This window comes from Pseudophryne corroboree, chromosome 2, assembly GCF_028390025.1.
Source record: "Pseudophryne corroboree isolate aPseCor3 chromosome 2, aPseCor3.hap2, whole genome shotgun sequence".
In the NCBI taxonomy this organism is placed as follows: domain Eukaryota; kingdom Metazoa; phylum Chordata; class Amphibia; order Anura; family Myobatrachidae; genus Pseudophryne; species Pseudophryne corroboree.
In genome coordinates, this window is record NC_086445.1 from 819806410 (window position 1) to 819825255 (window position 18846).

At 47.9% G+C, this 18846-nt stretch overlaps 1 protein-coding gene across 1 annotated transcript in view; it reads left to right on the forward strand.

The window, feature by feature from the left end:
• Positions 1-18846, forward strand: part of LOC135051286 (interleukin-5 receptor subunit alpha-like) — a 118984-nt gene that overhangs the window by 91758 nt on the left and 8380 nt on the right. The window contains exon 8 of the mRNA XM_063957354.1: positions 1322-1469. Within this exon, the coding sequence (XP_063813424.1) occupies positions 1322-1469 (148 nt within the window). The remainder of the gene's footprint in view (positions 1-1321; positions 1470-18846) is intronic.

Here is an 18846-nt window from a genome sequence, read left to right on the forward strand (position 1 = left end):
CTGCGTGACACTGCAGTGCCACTCCTAGATGGGCCAGGTGTTTGTGTCGGCCACTAGGGTCGCTTAGCTTACTCACACAGCTACCTCATTGCGCCTCTTTTTTTCTTTGCGTCATGTGCTGTTTGGGGAGTGTTTTTTTTGGAAGGGCCATCCTGCGTGACACTGCAGTGCCACTCCTAGATGGGCCAGGTGTTTGTGTCGGCCACTAGGGTCGCTTAGCTTAGTCATCCAGCGACCTCGGTGCAAATTTTAGGACTAAAAATAATATTGTGAGGTGTGAGGTGTTCAGAATAGACTGAAAATGAGTGGAAATTATGGTTTTTGAGGTTAATAATACTTTGGGATCAAAATGACCCCCAAATTCTATGATTTAAGCTGTTTTTTAGTGTTTTTTGAAAAAAACACCCGAATCCAAAACACACCCGAATCCGACAAAAAAAATTCGGTGAGGTTTTGCCAAAACGCGGTCGAACCCAAAACACGGCCGCGGAACCGAACCCAAAACCAAAACACAAAACCCGAAAAATTTCAAGTGCACATCTCTACTTTTTTCATGTTGTCATTATGGGGTATTGTGTGCAGAATTTTGAGGAGAAAAATGAATTTATTCCATTTTGGAATAAGGCTGTAACATAACAAATTGTGGAAAAAGTGAAGCGCTGTGAATACTTTCCAGATGCACTGTATATCTCAGAATAATCAACATCTTACAAGGGGTATAATAACATATTAGTTAGCCATCGCTTTGTTGGTGGTTCTCCCTGGAATTAAAAACTGTGTACTCAAAGGACTGCTTGCTATCTGAAGAACATAAATCCCAATGCTGGATTTCTAACAGGGCCGTTTTAACAGCAATGTAGGCAATGCACTGGGGCCCCTACACATACTTGTTCAAGGAAACCAATTAAAAAGATCATAACATGCTCCTCCTGTGGTCCTACACCATCTCTGTGGTCCTACACATGCTTTCATACAGTGAATGGCTGTTAGCACTCTGATTGGTGGATAACGCCGGCCATCCACCAGTTAGCTGCGCAGACAGAGGGCTACTCGAAACATGCGAATGCATCGGCGCAGTGCGATGCTCTCGCATGTCTGCGTAGGGGGGGGGGGGGGGCTGGATCCATCATGCGGGTCCAACTTGCCTTGTGCTGAGCGTCCCCCCCACCGCATGTCAAAGAAATTGATCATAGATGTGCGTTTTCTTGCACATCTTCGATCAAGTTTGAATTAGGCCCAATGTTTGTACATATGTATAACTTGTAGAAGATAGATTTAACTAAATATGTTATTGTAAAAAATGATTCATTATATATTTCAGGATATACCAGACATTGAAATGGAGGAATATACATTTTCTGATTTGGACAAAGACAAAAAATATTCATTACAAATAAGAGCCAGAAAAAATCACTGTGCAAAAAGCAAGTATTGGGGTGAATGGAGCAAACCAGTATATATAGGCAAAGGTAAGTGCATACAAAGGACACAATACATACTCATGAAAGAAAAAGAGGTGCATTAACACATCTAGGTGAAACCGCAGGCTCTTCAGAGTAGCAGTGTAATCAATCTCACCTCTATTTGCATCTAAACGGGTCTAAATGGGAGCCTAGGAGCGCTTGCAGTTATCATGAGTTACCATAGGTATGTTGTTGGCATGTAGAAAGTATTGTGGCTTATTCAGAGGTAAGCTATCACAAAGATCTATCAATTTCAGTTGTCTTTTTCTGGTGACTTCTTTATTCTAGGGCAGTGGTTCCCAACCGCGGTCCTCAAGTACCCCTGACAGTTCATATTTTCAAGGTCTCCTCACAGGATTGCAAGTGAAATCATTAGCTCCACCTGTGGGTCTTTTAAAATGTGTCAGTAAGTAATGAATACACCTGTTTAACTGATAGGTGACCTGGAAAACATGAACTGTTGGGGGTACTTGAGGACTGAGGTTGGGAACTACTGTTCTAGGGTGTCGAAGTCAAAGATATTACATAGAGAGAACATACAGACTCCACACATATGAGTCGCTATGCTTGCAAATACGCACAGCGAGCACAGCAATATGCGGTAACATACGCATTTACTCATACATGCCACAGAGATAGATTCAACACATATTTCATACAGCACATAATTATAACATATCAAGCGCCAGACATCATAATATTTTAAATGTATTTAATATAGTAACGTCATGTATGTGTATTATTGGAACGTAGCAAGATAGACATGTCGGGTTTGGTATTACAGTAACCAGATTAATGTGTAGATTCATTTGATGCTTGTTATTAAGTTGTAGCACATTGCTATGAGTAGTTATGATTAAATGGATGAAAGCTGAAGTCACTCTTATTAGAACAATGGATATTCCAAGCATGTGATGGACAGGAAACTCTGGCCAGCCCTTTTGATGTATTCAAGGCTGAACCATGTTTGCATATAAACCGATCAGTGACTCATCATGAATGAGAAAGTTCCCTCCCCTAGACTAGTCTGTGCACTCCCCCAAACTACACAGTGTATTGCTGAAGAGACACACAGAAGTCTCTGTCCTTTTTTCCCCTGGGTCCTGAGCGAGATGGAGTGTTAGTAATATTTTGCTTCTGTTAGCTGGAGTTGTGAGCTAAAGATGGAGGAACTGGAGCATAGAAAGCATTGAGCAAAATATGGTAATTGTATCGCGGTAACTGTATGTATTTGATTTAGTTTGTATTAACTGCTTACTGTATAAATTGTAACCATGTAACTATAAATATACTATACTTTGTGATATATTGAATACATATCCTTTTAATAACAAATATATACATCAATGAGCTTTGGAACTCAGACAATGTGTGTGTGTGTGTGTGTGTGTGTGTGTGTGTGTGTGTTGTTTTCTCTTAAGGGATGTAGTGTTTTGCGACGTACAGCGCACTTTTATCGTATATGGTAATAAGATGCGCCTGGCATCTGCAGTATATATTAGAGCGGGCATTTTAAATATTTGTTAGAAAGCAATTTGGCATTTACATAGGGTAATGTGTCTGTGTATGATCTGGTTTACCATTGTGATGTGATCTCTGACTTGGTGGCCTGGCCACTGACTATTTTTATTTTCATCATCACATGTATCTTATGCACACTTGGTATATAGCATTTCCTCCTTTGTATTATTATTTTACATGTTTCTACATTATACTTTTAGTAACTCACAATCCATTTGAATCTTATAGATTTATGAGAGTTTGTTTTTCCACTGTGCACCTATTGTACATCTTACAGTACCTACGGTATACAAATATTCAAATTGAAAGGCTCACCTCGTGTACATTATCATTCCTTCTTCCCAAACTCCACATGGTCTAGAATTGACCTTGGTAATTATGGCATAGCAGCTGTGTTTCAGTGACAGACAATTGCTGTCCGTTGCTGTTTTGCAAGCATTTGGATTGGTAAATTGAATTGCCGCAAATATCTTTGAAATGTATCTTTATATACTTATGTGGATGTGGATGTGAGGACTATACATGGTATCCTATTAACTGTTAAAAAAAAATCATATGCGAAAAACGAGGGTTACGCAATTGTTGTTTTTTTTTTACAATTTTTATTCTGGGGTCTCCAATTAAACTCTGTTTTTTACATCTCGCGAAAACACATAGGATCCGCGAAAACAATGCAGACTTATCTATTTTTCCGGCCGCGATTGGAGAAAAGAAGGCTTCTTTTCACGATAAGTGCTGGCATTGGGGCTAATTGGATAGCCCTGGGTGAGGTAATTAGCCACGGTAATTTATCGTGGCTAATAGGATACTAACCATCAATAAGTTATAGTGGTGAAAACAAATGAGTGTTCCTGTGATTATTCACAGCAGCTAGAAGAAGAGTATGATAACACTTTAGTACTTCAATGTTCTAGTCATCCTCAGTGGGATGATGTAGATGAACATCTGCCCTGAGGTAGTAAGATGAGGCTTAAAATTAACCAGTATGTGACATAACTAGTTTGAAATGAGCCATAAACAATTCCACACTGCATAGTACATTATACAAGAAAAGAAGCAATGCTCGAGTCAGTGGGGGTCATTCCGACCCGATCGCTCGCTGCAGTTTGTCGCAGTGCAGCGATCAGGTCGGAACTGCGCATGTGCCTGCGCCGCAGTGCGCCGGCTAATGCCAGTTGTCGGTGCCCAGCGTTCGCCTCTGAGATGCCTTTGCACTTCTGGGGGGGGGGGGGCGGCACTAACATGCAGGGCGTCCCCCCACATGTCTGGGTTCATGGTCATAGCTGTGCTAAATTTAGCACAGCTACGATCAACTCAGAATAACCCTCTTATAGTGGAAGTTTATAAGTCCGTCCTTTCTAAATTGCCACTGCAGCAGTATAACTTGTGAGCACGGGAAGTGCTAGGACCTTTTATGTCGGTATGTTTCATTTTTCTGTATGTACCTGTGTCACCAGGCCCAAGCCTGCGTATGCTGTGCTACAGTGTTTGATGCCAGTAAAGACACTGTGGTTGTAACCGAAAAACCTGCCTGCGAGTCCTTATTTACATTACCTGTGTTACAATATATATATATATATATATATATATATACATATATATATATATATATATATATATATATATATATATATATATCACAATATACCCAACAGCGCTAGAGTGAATGGACAGCAGCACCTCTAGAAGAGCCCCCCGCTAGCAAGGGACTCGAAGAAGGGATATGAAAAACAATTCTGAGAGAGCGCTAGTGGTGTTTGTTAACAACCAAATGATAATAATGTGTAAGACAGCTGTATAGTACCAGTAATCTAAAAGTCTTTGTAAGACACAAACTCCTTTAAATAAATAACATTTATTTTACAGAACCACACATAAGAGCAATTAAGCTCAGATTAACAGCAGATTTTACATTGATGTATTGATTGATCCAACATGAACAGGACAAATAGCTTTTACCAGATATTCATTCAGATGGTGGTAAATGAAAAACAAAATGACACATAAAAATCTTCAAACAATGAAGGTCCCTAACAGGAACTTCACTATTGGAACTCTGACAGACACACGCCAGGCTGCTATGGTGCTGGTTCAGCGAATCCAATTTATCACCCATTGGAAACAGTAATTGTTCCATAGTGTTCCCTTTGTTCATATGCTTCATTGGTCCAATATAATCGTGGGTAACCATATATAAAGTTCCTGTTAGGGACCTTCTTTGTTTGAAGATTTCTATCCGATTTTAATTAATTCTGTAGTGATTTCCCACGTGGAAAACCGATCTGTTTTCAGACTATTTCAAACCTGGCACTTCTAGCGACATACTCCTGTATATCATATTTGCCTATAAATATTGATACTTGCCCCTGAAGAAGTCCTTTGGGACAAAACGTGTTGGGTTCTGTGTTATTTTGTTTTTAATTTACCACCATCTGAATGAATATATGAATATAACATTTTATTTATTTAAAGGAGTTTGTGTCTTACAAAGACTTTTAGATTACTGGTACTATACAGCTGTCTTACACATTATTATCATTTGGTTGTTAACAAACACCACTAGCGCCCTCAGAATTGTTTTTCATATCCCTTCTTCGAGTCCCTGCCAGTACATATATATATATATATATATATATATATATATAAAAATATATATACTGTATATAAATATATATATAGCAGAACAAACAGACAGCGGCACTCCGGGACTTTGACAAAGGGGCTGCAGGCCCCGAAATGTTTGCATCAAAAGTACCGCTGTCTGTTATCTTATGTTCACGGAGGGCACCCATGCATCATTTGTTATTTACTGGGAGTGCCGGACTACCCACACAAAGATACATTATATATATATATATATATATATATATAGGAACAAAATGAGGCGGCACTCAGAGGCTAGTGAAAAAAAATACTTGTATTGACAAAAGGTTAACGTTTCGGGGACGTGCTCCCCTTCCTCAGAACAACTTGAAAATGTGACAAAGAACACTTAAATACAATTCACTTACCCCCCAAGAAGCCTCCCACCAGCGGCGTCCTCCCTCGGCACGTTGCCCGCAGCTCCGGTCTGTCATTTCCGGCTTCCGGCGGCGAAGCGGTGATGACGCAGCAGGACACTGGGCGGTTGCCATGGCTACCGCCCAGTGTCCTGCTGCGTCATCACCGCTTCGCCGCCGGAAGCCGGAAATGACAGACCGGAGCTGCGGGCAATGTGCCGAGGGAGGACGCCGCTGGTGGGAGGCTTCTTGGGGGTAAGTGAATTGTATTTAAGTGTTCTTTGTCACATTTTCAAGTTGTTCTGAGGAAGGGGAGCACGTCCCCGAAACGTTAACCTTTTGTCAATACAAGTATTTTTTTCACTAGCCTCTGAGTGCCGCCTCATTTTGTTCCTGTTCATGCTGGGGTATCCCCCCTGGGTGGAGGGCACCGGAGCAAGGTTCATGCAGCCAATTTAGGATTGCCGGAGTTTACCATTTGGATATATATATATATATATATATATATACCCACAAATAGAAAACCACAGCACTCGCCACCTCAGAAGCGGGGTGCAGTATCCGCGCTCGCCACTAATAGGGTGGGGTGCATGTAGCCCATGGCCACCTACTCAAAAATATAGAAACAGAAAGTTCAGCACTCACCAAAATAAGCTCACTTATCCTCACATCAATGAATAAATGAATAAATGATGGGGGTTTAGTTAGTGAATTGGCCAATGCACGGAAGCCTGCAAACCGCTCGCCAAGGTACCCCCACCTTCATGCAGTATCAGTATCACAAAATCATAAAAAATAAAACCTGGCAACTGTATCACATAATATAACTGCAAATATGCCCACTTGGTTTAAGGTGTGCCTGCCATGAACTCCATGGCTTTTAAAGGTACACTAGTCACCTGACACTGGCTGATAAATTACTGAAGGGCAGCTGACACAGGTTTAAGATAATAGGGGTGCATGAACAAAGCTTGTGGCCACAGTTAATGAGTTAACCAAGGATTAACCCTAAAATATACCAACAAATAGAAAACCACAGCACTCGCCACCCCAGAAGCGGGGTGCAGTATCCGCACTTGCCACTAATAGGGTGGGGTGCATGTAGCCCATGGCCACCTACTCAAAAATATAGGGTTAATCCTTGGTTACACAGTTGCCAGGTTTTAATTTTTATGATTTTGTGATAGTGTAGGACCTGCATGAAGGTGGGGTACCTTGGCGAGCGGTTTGCAGGCTTCCGTGCATTGGCCAATTCACTAACTAAACCCCCATCATTTATTCATTTATTAATTGATGTTGTGAGGATTAGTAAGCCTATTTTGGTGAGTGCTGAACTTTCTGTTTCTATATATATATATATATATATATATATATATATATTAGAGACTGAGGCAATGTGACTAACTGGAAACTTTTCGATCAAACAAACTGAGGAGATACAGAAATCAGTGTTCTGGAATCTATATACTGGAATGGAAGTGGATATACTGTAATGTTAACCACATGCAGTAAATGAACTAAAGGGCCCCATACACTAGGACCATAATGCCCGATTTCATCCAATTTCGAGCATTCGGCCCGATATATCAGATGAAATCGGGCATTTTGGAGGCGTGTCCGATCCAATCCGATGCGTGTTCCCATGAGCATCGGATCGGATCCTCCAAATTGAATGTGCTGCACATTTAATCTGGTCCGACCCCGCAGGCGTGGTTGGGATCGCCCAGGATCGCCCAAGATACATCGTATGCAGAAGGACAGCATACGATGTATCGTGGGCGATCCTGCCACCCCCCCCCCCCCCCGAGAGGCTGCCGGGGGTGATTGCCCGCGACATGTCCGTCTGGCATGTCGCGGAAGTGTATGGGGCCCTTAAAACTAGTAGAGGAAGAGAGAGCAATAAACACAGAACATGAGAAGGTGTGTGCTCCATTATCGAGCACACTTGTTTGCAATTCATAAATAAAAACATTTTTTATATTTATAGAACAGGATTTGCCTTATAACTCCTCCATCCCACCCCCAAATATCTTTTGAAACTGTTTCCATTTTCTCTCCTCTGCAGCCTCTATATGTACTGTTTACATTTCTGTTTCATGTGGCCCTTTTGTCTTTTATTTCTGCAGTCCACCCATATACTCTCCTCCAAATCAGTTATTTTCTATTATCCACTTCTCACCCTATTTATGTTATACTACTGTATATTGTGTATTTAATCCTATTTTATTACTCCAATCCTCCCCACCCTTTCAATTGTCAACCCATCCCCTTCTCTCATTTACATAATATGTTCTGCTTCTATCCTTTTCTTGTTTGATTATCTTTTCCACTTCACTGGGCTTTGCTGGTACTTAATATATATTTATTCCTGTTTTACTATTGTAATATATATTATATGTGTGTGTGTGTGTGTGTGTGTGTGTGTGTGTGTGTGTGTGTGTGTATATATATATATATATATATAAAGGTACTCGCTTTTCCAGCTCATTGGAAAAAGCTAAACAAGCCAGCACTCATGGTTTAGATGAGAAAACGAAGAAGATTTATTCCATATCAAGGCGACAAGTGTACATACAGGCACAGCCTGTATGTACACTTGTCGCCTTGATATGGAATAAATCTTCTTCGTTTTCTCATCTAAACCGTGAGTGCTGGCTTGTTTTGCTTTTTCCAATGAGCTGGAAAAGCGAGTGCCTTTATGTTATTTCTCTAACGTCCTAGTGGATGCTGGGGACTCCGTAAGGACCATGGGGAATAGCGGGCTCCGCAGGAGACTGGGCACTCTAAAGAAAGATTTAGTACTATCTGGTGTGCACTGGCTCCTCCCTCTATGCCCCTCCTCCCGACCTCAGTTAGAATCTGTGCCCGGCCGAGCTGGGTGCTCCTAGTGGGCTCTCCTGAGCTTGCTAGATTAGAATAAACATCCTAGTGATATTTGGTGGACCCCTTTTATTGAAGTAAACCTTAGTTACCTTCTATACCAGTAAATAAAGACACGGAGACATGATTTTGGCAGAAAAATTGCTAGCTATTTATTTGACCCTAACCATAGCAAAACCTGTAATTGGGAAAATTTTGTTAAGATGCCGAATCAGCCGGCATAATGGTGGCAGAAAAAAGAACGGCTCTATTAAACTATTGGTAAACTTAAATTGGTAAACTGACCGGAACCGTCCAGCACCCTATCCAAACCGGTAATAGGTGTCAACACAACCCCCACAGTGACTTCCCACCGCTCCTGGGTGCCCTGCCGCTGCCTCCCGGATGGGTGGTCGAGCGGCCATTAAGTCGATGGAGGTGAGTGCACCTAAACCATAATAACACTGAAACTTACTACCTATAAAAAACCATACAACTACAAACTGCCGTTCTTTTCCGCCTATAAATAGCCAACGAATGAAAACAGCTAATCAATTAACCGCCAATGCACTCCGCGTCAAACAAAACAACCTCTACCCTTAGGGCGGGAGGGCGGGAAGAAATTTCAGCAAGCAAAGAGACCTAAAATGGCCACTCCAGCCTATATATACCTTAACCCTCCCCCTTTCCTAAGGCTGTACTACCTCACAGCTAGGTCCACCCCTCACAGGATGTTTAACCCATTCCTCTCCTATGTTAGTCAATTCTCTCTCCTAAACATCCTAGTGATATTTGGTGGACCCCTTTTATTGAAGTAAACCTTAGTTACCTTCTATACCAGTAAATAAAGACACGGAGACATGATTTTGGCAGAAAAATTGCTAGCTATTTATTTGACCCTAACCATAGCAAAACCTGTAATTGGGAAAATTTTGTTAAGATGCCGAATCAGCCGGCATAATGGTGGCAGAAAAAAGAACGGCTCTATTAAACTATTGGTAAACTTAAATTGGTAAACTGACCGGAACCGTCCAGCACCCTATCCAAACCGGTAATAGGTGTCAACACAACCCCCACAGTGACTTCCCACCGCTCCTGGGTGCCCTGCCGCTGCCTCCCGGATGGGTGGTCGAGCGGCCATTAAGTCGATGGAGGTGAGTGCACCTAAACCATAATAACACTGAAACTTACTACCTATAAAAAACCATACAACTACAAACTGCCGTTCTTTTCCGCCTATAAATAGCCAACGAATGAAAACAGCTAATCAATTAACCGCCAATGCACTCCGCGTCAAACAAAACAACCTCTACCCTTAGGGCGGGAGGGCGGGAAGAAATTTCAGCAAGCAAAGAGACCTAAAATGGCCACTCCAGCCTATATATACCTTAACCCTCCCCCTTTCCTAAGGCTGTACTACCTCACAGCTAGGTCCACCCCTCACAGGATGTTTAACCCATTCCTCTCCTATGTTAGTCAATTCTCTCTCCTAAACATCCTAGTGATATTTGGTGGACCCCTTTTATTGAAGTAAACCTTAGTTACCTTCTATACCAGTAAATAAAGACACGGAGACATGATTTTGGCAGAAAAATTGCTAGCTATTTATTTGACCCTAACCATAGCAAAACCTGTAATTGGGAAAATTTTGTTAAGATGCCGAATCAGCCGGCATAATGGTGGCAGAAAAAAGAACGGCTCTATTAAACTATTGGTAAACTTAAATTGGTAAACTGACCGGAACCGTCCAGCACCCTATCCAAACCGGTAATAGGTGTCAACACAACCCCCACAGTGACTTCCCACCGCTCCTGGGTGCCCTGCCGCTGCCTCCCGGATGGGTGGTCGAGCGGCAATTAAGTCGATGGAGGTGAGTGCACCTAAACCATAATAACACTGAAACTTACTACCTATAAAAAACCATACAACTACAAACTGCCGTTCTTTTCCGCCAACAGCGAAGGACTCCATCCCAGAGTCCTCGCACCGCCACCATAAACTACCCTAACTCCTGCAACACTAGGAACAGATCCTCCAGGAAAAACATCATCCCCTCATTGGATAGATGCACACCATCAGGCCGAAAAAGGTGTTTGTCTCGGAACCGAATCTTAGGATGGCGAACGACTTTACCTCCGTGGGCCAAGACCCACTTCGCCACCGCCCCATTCACCTTTATCCTGGCCTCATCTATTACGCGTCCGTCCTCCACACCTCGCCAACTCAACCTTGGCACCATCAGGGAAAATACCAATATACAATTGGTCCATGCTGCGGCCACCTTTGCCAGATCTTGTATCATGGCCCACCGTAGCTCCAAGGAAGTCCTCTTCCCTAGGTCGTTGCCACCTAAGTGGACAACCAAAACCTTGGGAACTCCATGCTTCCTGGCCTGACTGACTAGTCTACTCAATAGATCTGTCCACATCATACCTCGCCAACCAAGCCATCTGATTCCCTGACCTCTAGGAAACCTCTGAGAAGTATCAGAGGCCAAAAACCTTGCTGCCCAGAAGACATACGAGTGGCCGACCACCCAAACGGACAAGCCATCAGCGAAACAACCTGAATGGAAGGAAAAAAGGGGTAAAATGTGTTACTATAATTCTACGCCATAGCATGTATTATGTTAACCTGAAGGATCTGCCAAAAGAAAAAAATTTTTTTTTATTGTTTCCTAATGTCGCAGCAGTCACGGCCTAGCCGATCTCCCGAGCTCCTAGCCAATTTGAAGTAAAAGCATTAAGACATTAAGGGAAAGGCAAAAGAATCAAAACGAAATTAACAAGGGGGGGGGGGGTATAAAAAGGGGTAAAACATGAAATAACTCAGCTGGAGGTGAAAGCATAAAAACCTGCTGAGGGACTTTGATTAGAACAGATTAGCCGAATTAAAGATTAGAATTCAGTCCGTCAAGTCAGGCAAAAATCGCAAAATAACTCCTGACCCCCGCTGCCGGCTCACGCCCGCAGCGGCAAGTGGCTAATCCCTGAGTAGGATCACACACGGGTAAACGAACCAACATACAGCGAACATAACATATGCATAACACCAAGCAAAACATTATCTTACTCTAACTTATTGATGCAAGCTACGCTTAAGCAAAGTATCTCAGGCGACGGGGCGAATGTACCGCTTATAACAGGACGACTTCCATCGTCCCACCGCCTGGATTTGGGCTCCCGAAAAACCCGCGGCCGCTGCCGCCGTAGCAGCCCCAATGCGGAAGGAGTGTGTACCGAAGTGGGAGGGGGAAAGGCCCATGCTCGTCAGACAGCGACCCATCATCCACCGAAATTGGAACTTCGTTACTGGCAGCCCGTCATAGTGCAGCAACCACGACCCCCGACAGTCGGGCCTCACTGCCTCATATTGTACTGCCAACCGTACTGGGCATATGCTCTCCTCAAGTGCCGGAACCAGGGTGACCCATCGGCCCTTCCCCACCTGGTCCGTCTTAGAGCGTCGCAATCTGCACAGCAAGGACCTCCCACTCACCACTACGTCCTCTACTAGCATGCGCGAATCAGTTTGCTTAGAAGGCGCTACCAACTCCGATATCCTAAAGGCGCCGTGGTAAGCCATAGAGAACGCCAATCTAAAAAGCAGCGATTCAAACATAGATGATGCGATGGCTCCAACCGACCCAATGATGCCTGGCAGCAACGCCGCATCAATGGGCCGCCTTCTGTCAGGCGGCGTAGGCGCCACGCACGCCCATCCTTTCATAGCCTTAAGCAGAATGCCACTTTTCGTCAAATCGGGAACACCCTTAATTCTGCAGAAGAATGCAATGCCAGCCAAGTACCGGGACACCACCGCTCTAGACCTACCCGAAACATAAAGCTGCCAAATAAAAGAAAGCATCATCCGATGCCCGCTCTTACCTCGTTGCTTCCGTCCTCTAGCAAATTCTTCCCATTCGCCCCAGGCCTGCTTGTAAGCCTTAAGCGTGGATGGCGCTACCGAACGTAGTGCTAGACCTTCCAGTCCGGCTCGATGACCTGCCAGACATAACCGGGACAATGAAAACCTTGTTCCTCGGCTTCAGGAGCCAACCAGTAAAATCTCTCCCATTGCCCTCGTGATAGCGCGTCAGCGACCCCATTCTCTAAACCCGGTACGTGTTGTGCCCGGAACCACACGTTCCTGCGCAGGCAAGTAAGCAGCAACTGCCCTAGCACCCGAAGCACTACCAGCGATTTTGCCCTCTGGTTGTTAATCGCGTGCACCACGCCCAGATTGTCGCATCTGAACAGGATGCGGCGATGCGCTAGCCGCTCGCCCCAGATTTCCAGCGCAACCATGATGGGAAAGAGTTCCAGGAGCAGAAGTCCTTAGTCAAACCCGCCTGGTGCCAGCCCGCCGGCCATGATGCCGCGCACCAAGATCCCTCAAGATAGCAACCAAAACCGGAGGCTCCTGCCGCGTCGGTGAAAAGCTGCAATCTGGTGCTGTCGACCGTTGGTGCCTGCCATATGCGCACACCGTTGAAATCCTCCAGGAACGAGGCCCATACAGCCAGATCCCTTTTTAACTCAGCGGGCAAGCGTACAAAGTGGTGCGGCCTAGCACACCCCGCGGTCGCTCTTTCTAACTTCCGGCAGAAAACCCTGCCCATCGGGATGACCCGACAAGCAAAGTTAAACATGCCCAGCAAGGATTGTGCCTGCCGCAGCTTAACCTTGCGCGAACCCATGAATTGGCCAATGGCTTCGCGAAGCTTAGCCACTTTGTCCAAAGGAAGGCGACATTCGCCTGCCACCGTGTCGATCTCGATTCCCAGAAATGAGAGGCAAGACACCGGTCCCTCCGTTTTGTCCTCGGCCACTGGCACTCCGAAGTGACAAAACAAAGCTCGTATACTGAAAAGCAAGTTGCCGCACCGTGGCGAATCCGCCGGCCCTACACAAAGGAAATCGTCGAGGTAGTGGGCAACCCCGTGCCCACCCGATGAAGACTCCACGCACCAATGCAGGAAGGTGCTAAAACGTTCAAAATACGAGCATGAAACAGAACATCCCATCGGCAAACATTTGTCAATGAAATATTCCGATCCAATCCGGAAACCCATAAAACGGAATGAGTCCGGATGGAGGGGTAGCAACCGAATAGCGGATTCGACGTCAATCTTTGCCATGAGGGCACCGGCGCCGTAGCTGCGGACCAAATTAAGCGCCTCGTCAAATGACTAATACACTACCGAGCAATGACCCGGAGGTATAGCGTCGTTGACCGAGGACCCCGCTGGGTAGGAAAGGTGTTGGATCAGTCGGAAGGAACCGGGTGTTTTCTTGGGGACCACCCCCACCGGGGAGATGACGAGACCCGCCACTGAAGGTGTTGCAAACGGCCCCTCCATCCTGCCCAGCCTGACCTCCTTATCGACCTTTTCCCGCAACACTAAAGGCAAGGCCCGAGCAGACTGGAGGTTCCTCTGTGCCCGAACTGTAACATCGCTCGCAACAGGCAAGCGGAAACCAAAACTAAAACCTGCATATAAAAACCTGGCATCCTCCCTATTCGGATACCAATCCAACCATTTACTCATAGCCTTTAACCTAATTGGCGTTGGCGCCCTGTGGGGCGCCCCCGCCGGGTGCCCCTCTCGAGTAGGATTGCTTAGAACGGGGACCCTGCCGAGTATTCTTGAAGCAGGAGGAGGCAGGGTGGGAACCCCCGCAATGGAGGCAAGCGTGACGGAACCGACACTGCTTGCCGTAGGAACATGCAGCGTTGTTAAACGCGAAACATAATCCTTTCGTTGCGGGCTGTTTCCCAGCCCGGACGGCCGACCTACCCGGCTTGGCCGACCCGCCGTCCGCGCCGGGCGCATGGGCGGACGGCCCAGCACGGTGTCCGTCCGCCCCTGCGCTCCGGGGCTCCTTGGCCTGCTGCGAGGCCCTGGTGACCTTAAGCCATACCTCCACGTCCTTGAAACCGAAGTCCATAACGTGTAACCCGTCCTGCTTCTCTCTGAATTCCTCATCATACCTACGCCATTCGTCACCCGCCGACGTGCGTTGCATATCGTGCACGAGATGCAGGTACCGAATGACATTCATATGTTCGTCTGGCCTGTCTTCAAGGTAGCAAGCCGCGAAAACCCAAAACCCCGCCAGCCAGTTATCAAACGTGCGGAACGCCTCGGCCCCTATGCCCTTCTTAGCGGTTGCCGCCTTAAACTCTTTTTTAGCGTCTTTAGTCAAGACGAAGACATCTACGTAGTCCCCCCTGCGAATACTCTTGCTGCAGCTATCCCTAAGCCCCCGCATGACAGCGGTATATTCGCAGCGGACCACGCCTGGCAAGTCGCGTCGCTTCCTGGCCTTGCGAGATTCTTTGCTAAGCCGCCTTCGCCTCTTACGCCTCTCCTGTTGCCCAGCCGCCTTCTTGGCGTATTTAATCGCCCTTTTCTTCGCCTTTGTCGCACTACTGACGTCGGACTTTGCCGAAGAAAGGGAAGAGGAGGAAGCAGAGGAAGAAGAGGAAGAGGAGGAGGAAGGGGAAGAGCTGCGCGAACCCGAGGGCGTACTAGAAACCGACCCCAATTGCTCCGCCTCACCTGAAGCCGTAGATTGGTCAGATCCAGACTCCTCCGTCGCGACATATGTAACATCCTCGTCCTCCGATTCTGACACCCTTGCATCCGCTTGAACATCTGTGGGCAGAAAAGGGGGAGGGGACCCGGACAACAAAAATGGCGTGCGCCCAGCCCGACCTAAGGCCGGCGTGCGAGGTGACTGCAAACTCTCGTCCCGCCTTGGCTGTAAATGCAGCTGCGCTGCGGCCGCCCCCAGCTCCCGGCACGCGCGTGCAACCCTCTGGGCGGCTGAAAAGGCACCTGCGCCCGCGCCGTCCGCCGCCTCCCTGGACCCGCCCTCGAGCTCCGGGGCCGCGGCGAGCGGACCCAATGCCGCCACCACCGTGGCAAGGGCCGCAGCGAACGCCCCGGGCGGTTCAGCGTGACCTTGTAACGCCGCGTCGTCACCTGATGACTGCCTTGCCGGGGGCACGCGGCGATTAGAGCCACCGCTGGGCATAGGCAACCCAGACCCATCTGGCCCGCGGCCAGGCCGGCCCCGGGGGGGGGGGGGAAATAACGCCAGGGTCTCTAAAAACGGGTATACTTCCGGACCCACCCGCCCCCGCCCCCCTGGAGTGATGCCTGACCTCTGCTCTAACCCCTCACTGAGGCCCACCCCCCGCCTGACGGAGCCAGCACCGCCAGCAGGGTTGGCCCCGCGCCGTGAGGAAATAATTGCCCGTGGTACTGGGTCCCCAGCACCACTGTTATAGATCACCCCACTACCTGGTTGATCCCTGCCAGGCCTCCTCCCCCCCCCTCGTCGCGCCGGACTCCGGCCGTAACGAAGAGGGCTGGGGGGACACGGAGGGCTGCGGCGCCGCTGCGCGCACTCGTGCGCGAGAGACGCCGCCGGAGCCTCGTGTGGGCGCGCGCGCACGCTGTGCGCGCGCCCCACCACTTGCTGCCTGAGCGCCCACAGCTGCGGTCTCTCCCAGAGCACCCGCCGGCAGGCCCAGGCTCCTGGTCGATCGCGCGCTGGGCACCGCAACAGGCCCAGCCCGGATCGTAGCGTTCTCCCGACCGGTTCCCGCCCCCCACCTGAGGCCTCTACCCGGCCCCGGCAAGAGAGCGGGTGCGGGAGCTACCAGAGCGGATGCCGAAAGGCGCCCGGCAGGGCGCGCCGACGCGCGCCCGCGGGCGCCCGTGTACCCGGCACCCCTGGCCGACTCCGGAGGTGAGGGCTGTTGGTCGCCCCACTCCGTGAGGGGGACCCGTCCATCTCCCCAGCGGAGCGGGTTCTACGCTCCGTACCCCTAGCTCTCAGAGGGGCCCCAGGGGAAGAAATGGCCACATCGGAGCCGGGCACCCCTGCCCCGGGGCCAGCCTCACCAGACAGGTAACGGGCTGGGGCGCCAGCGAACCGGCGTGGGCGGCTGGAGGCCATGCTTTCAAGTTAAATAAACTTGTAAATTTAAACGAATGAAATTAAATTCGAATGAATTTAATGAAAATCTGCCAAGCAGTACTCACAAGAAATTTCAGCAAGCAAAGAGACCTAAAATGGCCACTCCAGCCTATATATACCTTAACCCTCCCCCTTTCCTAAGGCTGTACTACCTCACAGCTAGGTCCACCCCTCACAGGATGTTTAACCCATTCCTCTCCTATGTTAGTCAATTCTCTCTCCGGTATTTTGTTAGGTTTTTTGTTTTCAGAGAGCTTCTGCTGGCAACAGACTCTCTGCTACGAGGGACTGAGGGGAGAGAAGCAAACCTACTCACGGCAGCTAGGTAGCGCTTCTTAGGCTACTGGACACCATTAGCTCCAGAGGGATCGAACACAGGTACCTAACCTTGATCGTCCGTTCCCGGAGCCGCGCCGCCGTCCCCCTCGCAGAGCCAGAAGAACAGAAGCAGCAGAAGCATGAAGACATCGAAATCGGCGGCTGAAGACTTCTGTCTTCACTTAAGGTAGCGCACAGCACTGCAGCTGTGCGCCATTGCTCCCACAGCACACCGCACACTCCGGTCACTGTAGGGTGCAGGGCGCAGGGGGGGGGGGGGGGGGCGCCCTGGGCAGCAATTAAATACCTTTTTTGGCAAAAAGAGACATATATACAGTCTGGGACTGTATATATGCCAGAGCCCCCGCCATTTTTTACACATTAAAGCGGGACAGAAGCCCGCCGCTGAGGGGGCGGGGCCTTCTTCCTCAGCACACCAGCGCCATTTTCTCTTCACAGATCCGCTGGAAAGACGCTCCCCAGGCTCTCCCCTGCAGTATACAGGTGCAATAGAGGGTAAAAAAGAGAGGGGGGGCACATAAATTTAGGCGCAATATATATATTAACAGCAGCTACAGGGTAAACACTAAGTTACAGTGTAATCCCTGGGTTATATAGCGCTGGGGTGTGTGCTGGCATACTCTCTCTCTGTCTCCCCAAAAGCCTTTGTGGGGTCCTGTCCTCAGTCAGAGCATTCCCTGTGTGTGTGCTGTGTGTCGGTACGCCTGTGTCGACATGTTTGATGAGGAAGGATACGTGGAGGCAGAACAAGTGCAGCTGAGTGTGGTGTCGCCGCCGACGGTGCCGACACCTTATTGGATGGATATGTGGAAGGTGTTAAATGATAATGTAAACTCCTTGCATAACAGATTGGATAAAACTGTAACCGGGGGACAGGCAGGGTCTCAACCCGTGCCTGATCCTACAGCGCAGAGGCCGTCAGGGTCCCAAAAGCGCACACTATCCCAGATAGTTGACACAGATGTCGACACGGAATCTGACTCCAGTGTCGATGACGATGAGGCAAAGTTGCAGCCTAAAATGACTAAAGCCATACGCTACATGATTGTAGCTATGAAGGATGTATTACACATTTCTGAGGAAAATCCTGTCCCTGACAAGAGGATTTATATGTATGGGGAGAAAAAGCATGAAGTGACTTTTCCCCCTTCACATGAATTAAATGAATTATGTGAAAAAGCGTGGGATTCCCCTGACAGGAAGGTGATAGTTTCCAAGAGATTACTTATGGAGTATCCTTTCCCGCCAACGGACAGGTTACGCTGGGAATCCTCCCCTAGGGTAGACAAGGCGTTGACACGCTTGTCTAAGAAGGTGGCCCTGCCGTCTCCGGATACGGCCGCCCTAAAGGATCCTGCGGATAGAAAGCAGGAAGCTATCCTGAAGTCAGTATATATTCTGGCACACAGCTGAGGCCAGCAATTGCTTCGGCCTGGATGTGTAGTGCGGTAGCTGCATGGACGGATTCTCTGTCTGAGGAGTTGGATACCCTGGACAGGGACACTGTTCTACTGACCCTGGCACATATCAAGGACGCGGTCCTATATATGCGGGATGCCCAGAGGGACATTTGCCTGCTGGGCCCTAGAGTTAACGCTATGTCCATTTCTGCCAGAAGGGTCTTATGGACTCGGCAATGGACAGGGGATACCGACTCTAAAAAACACATGG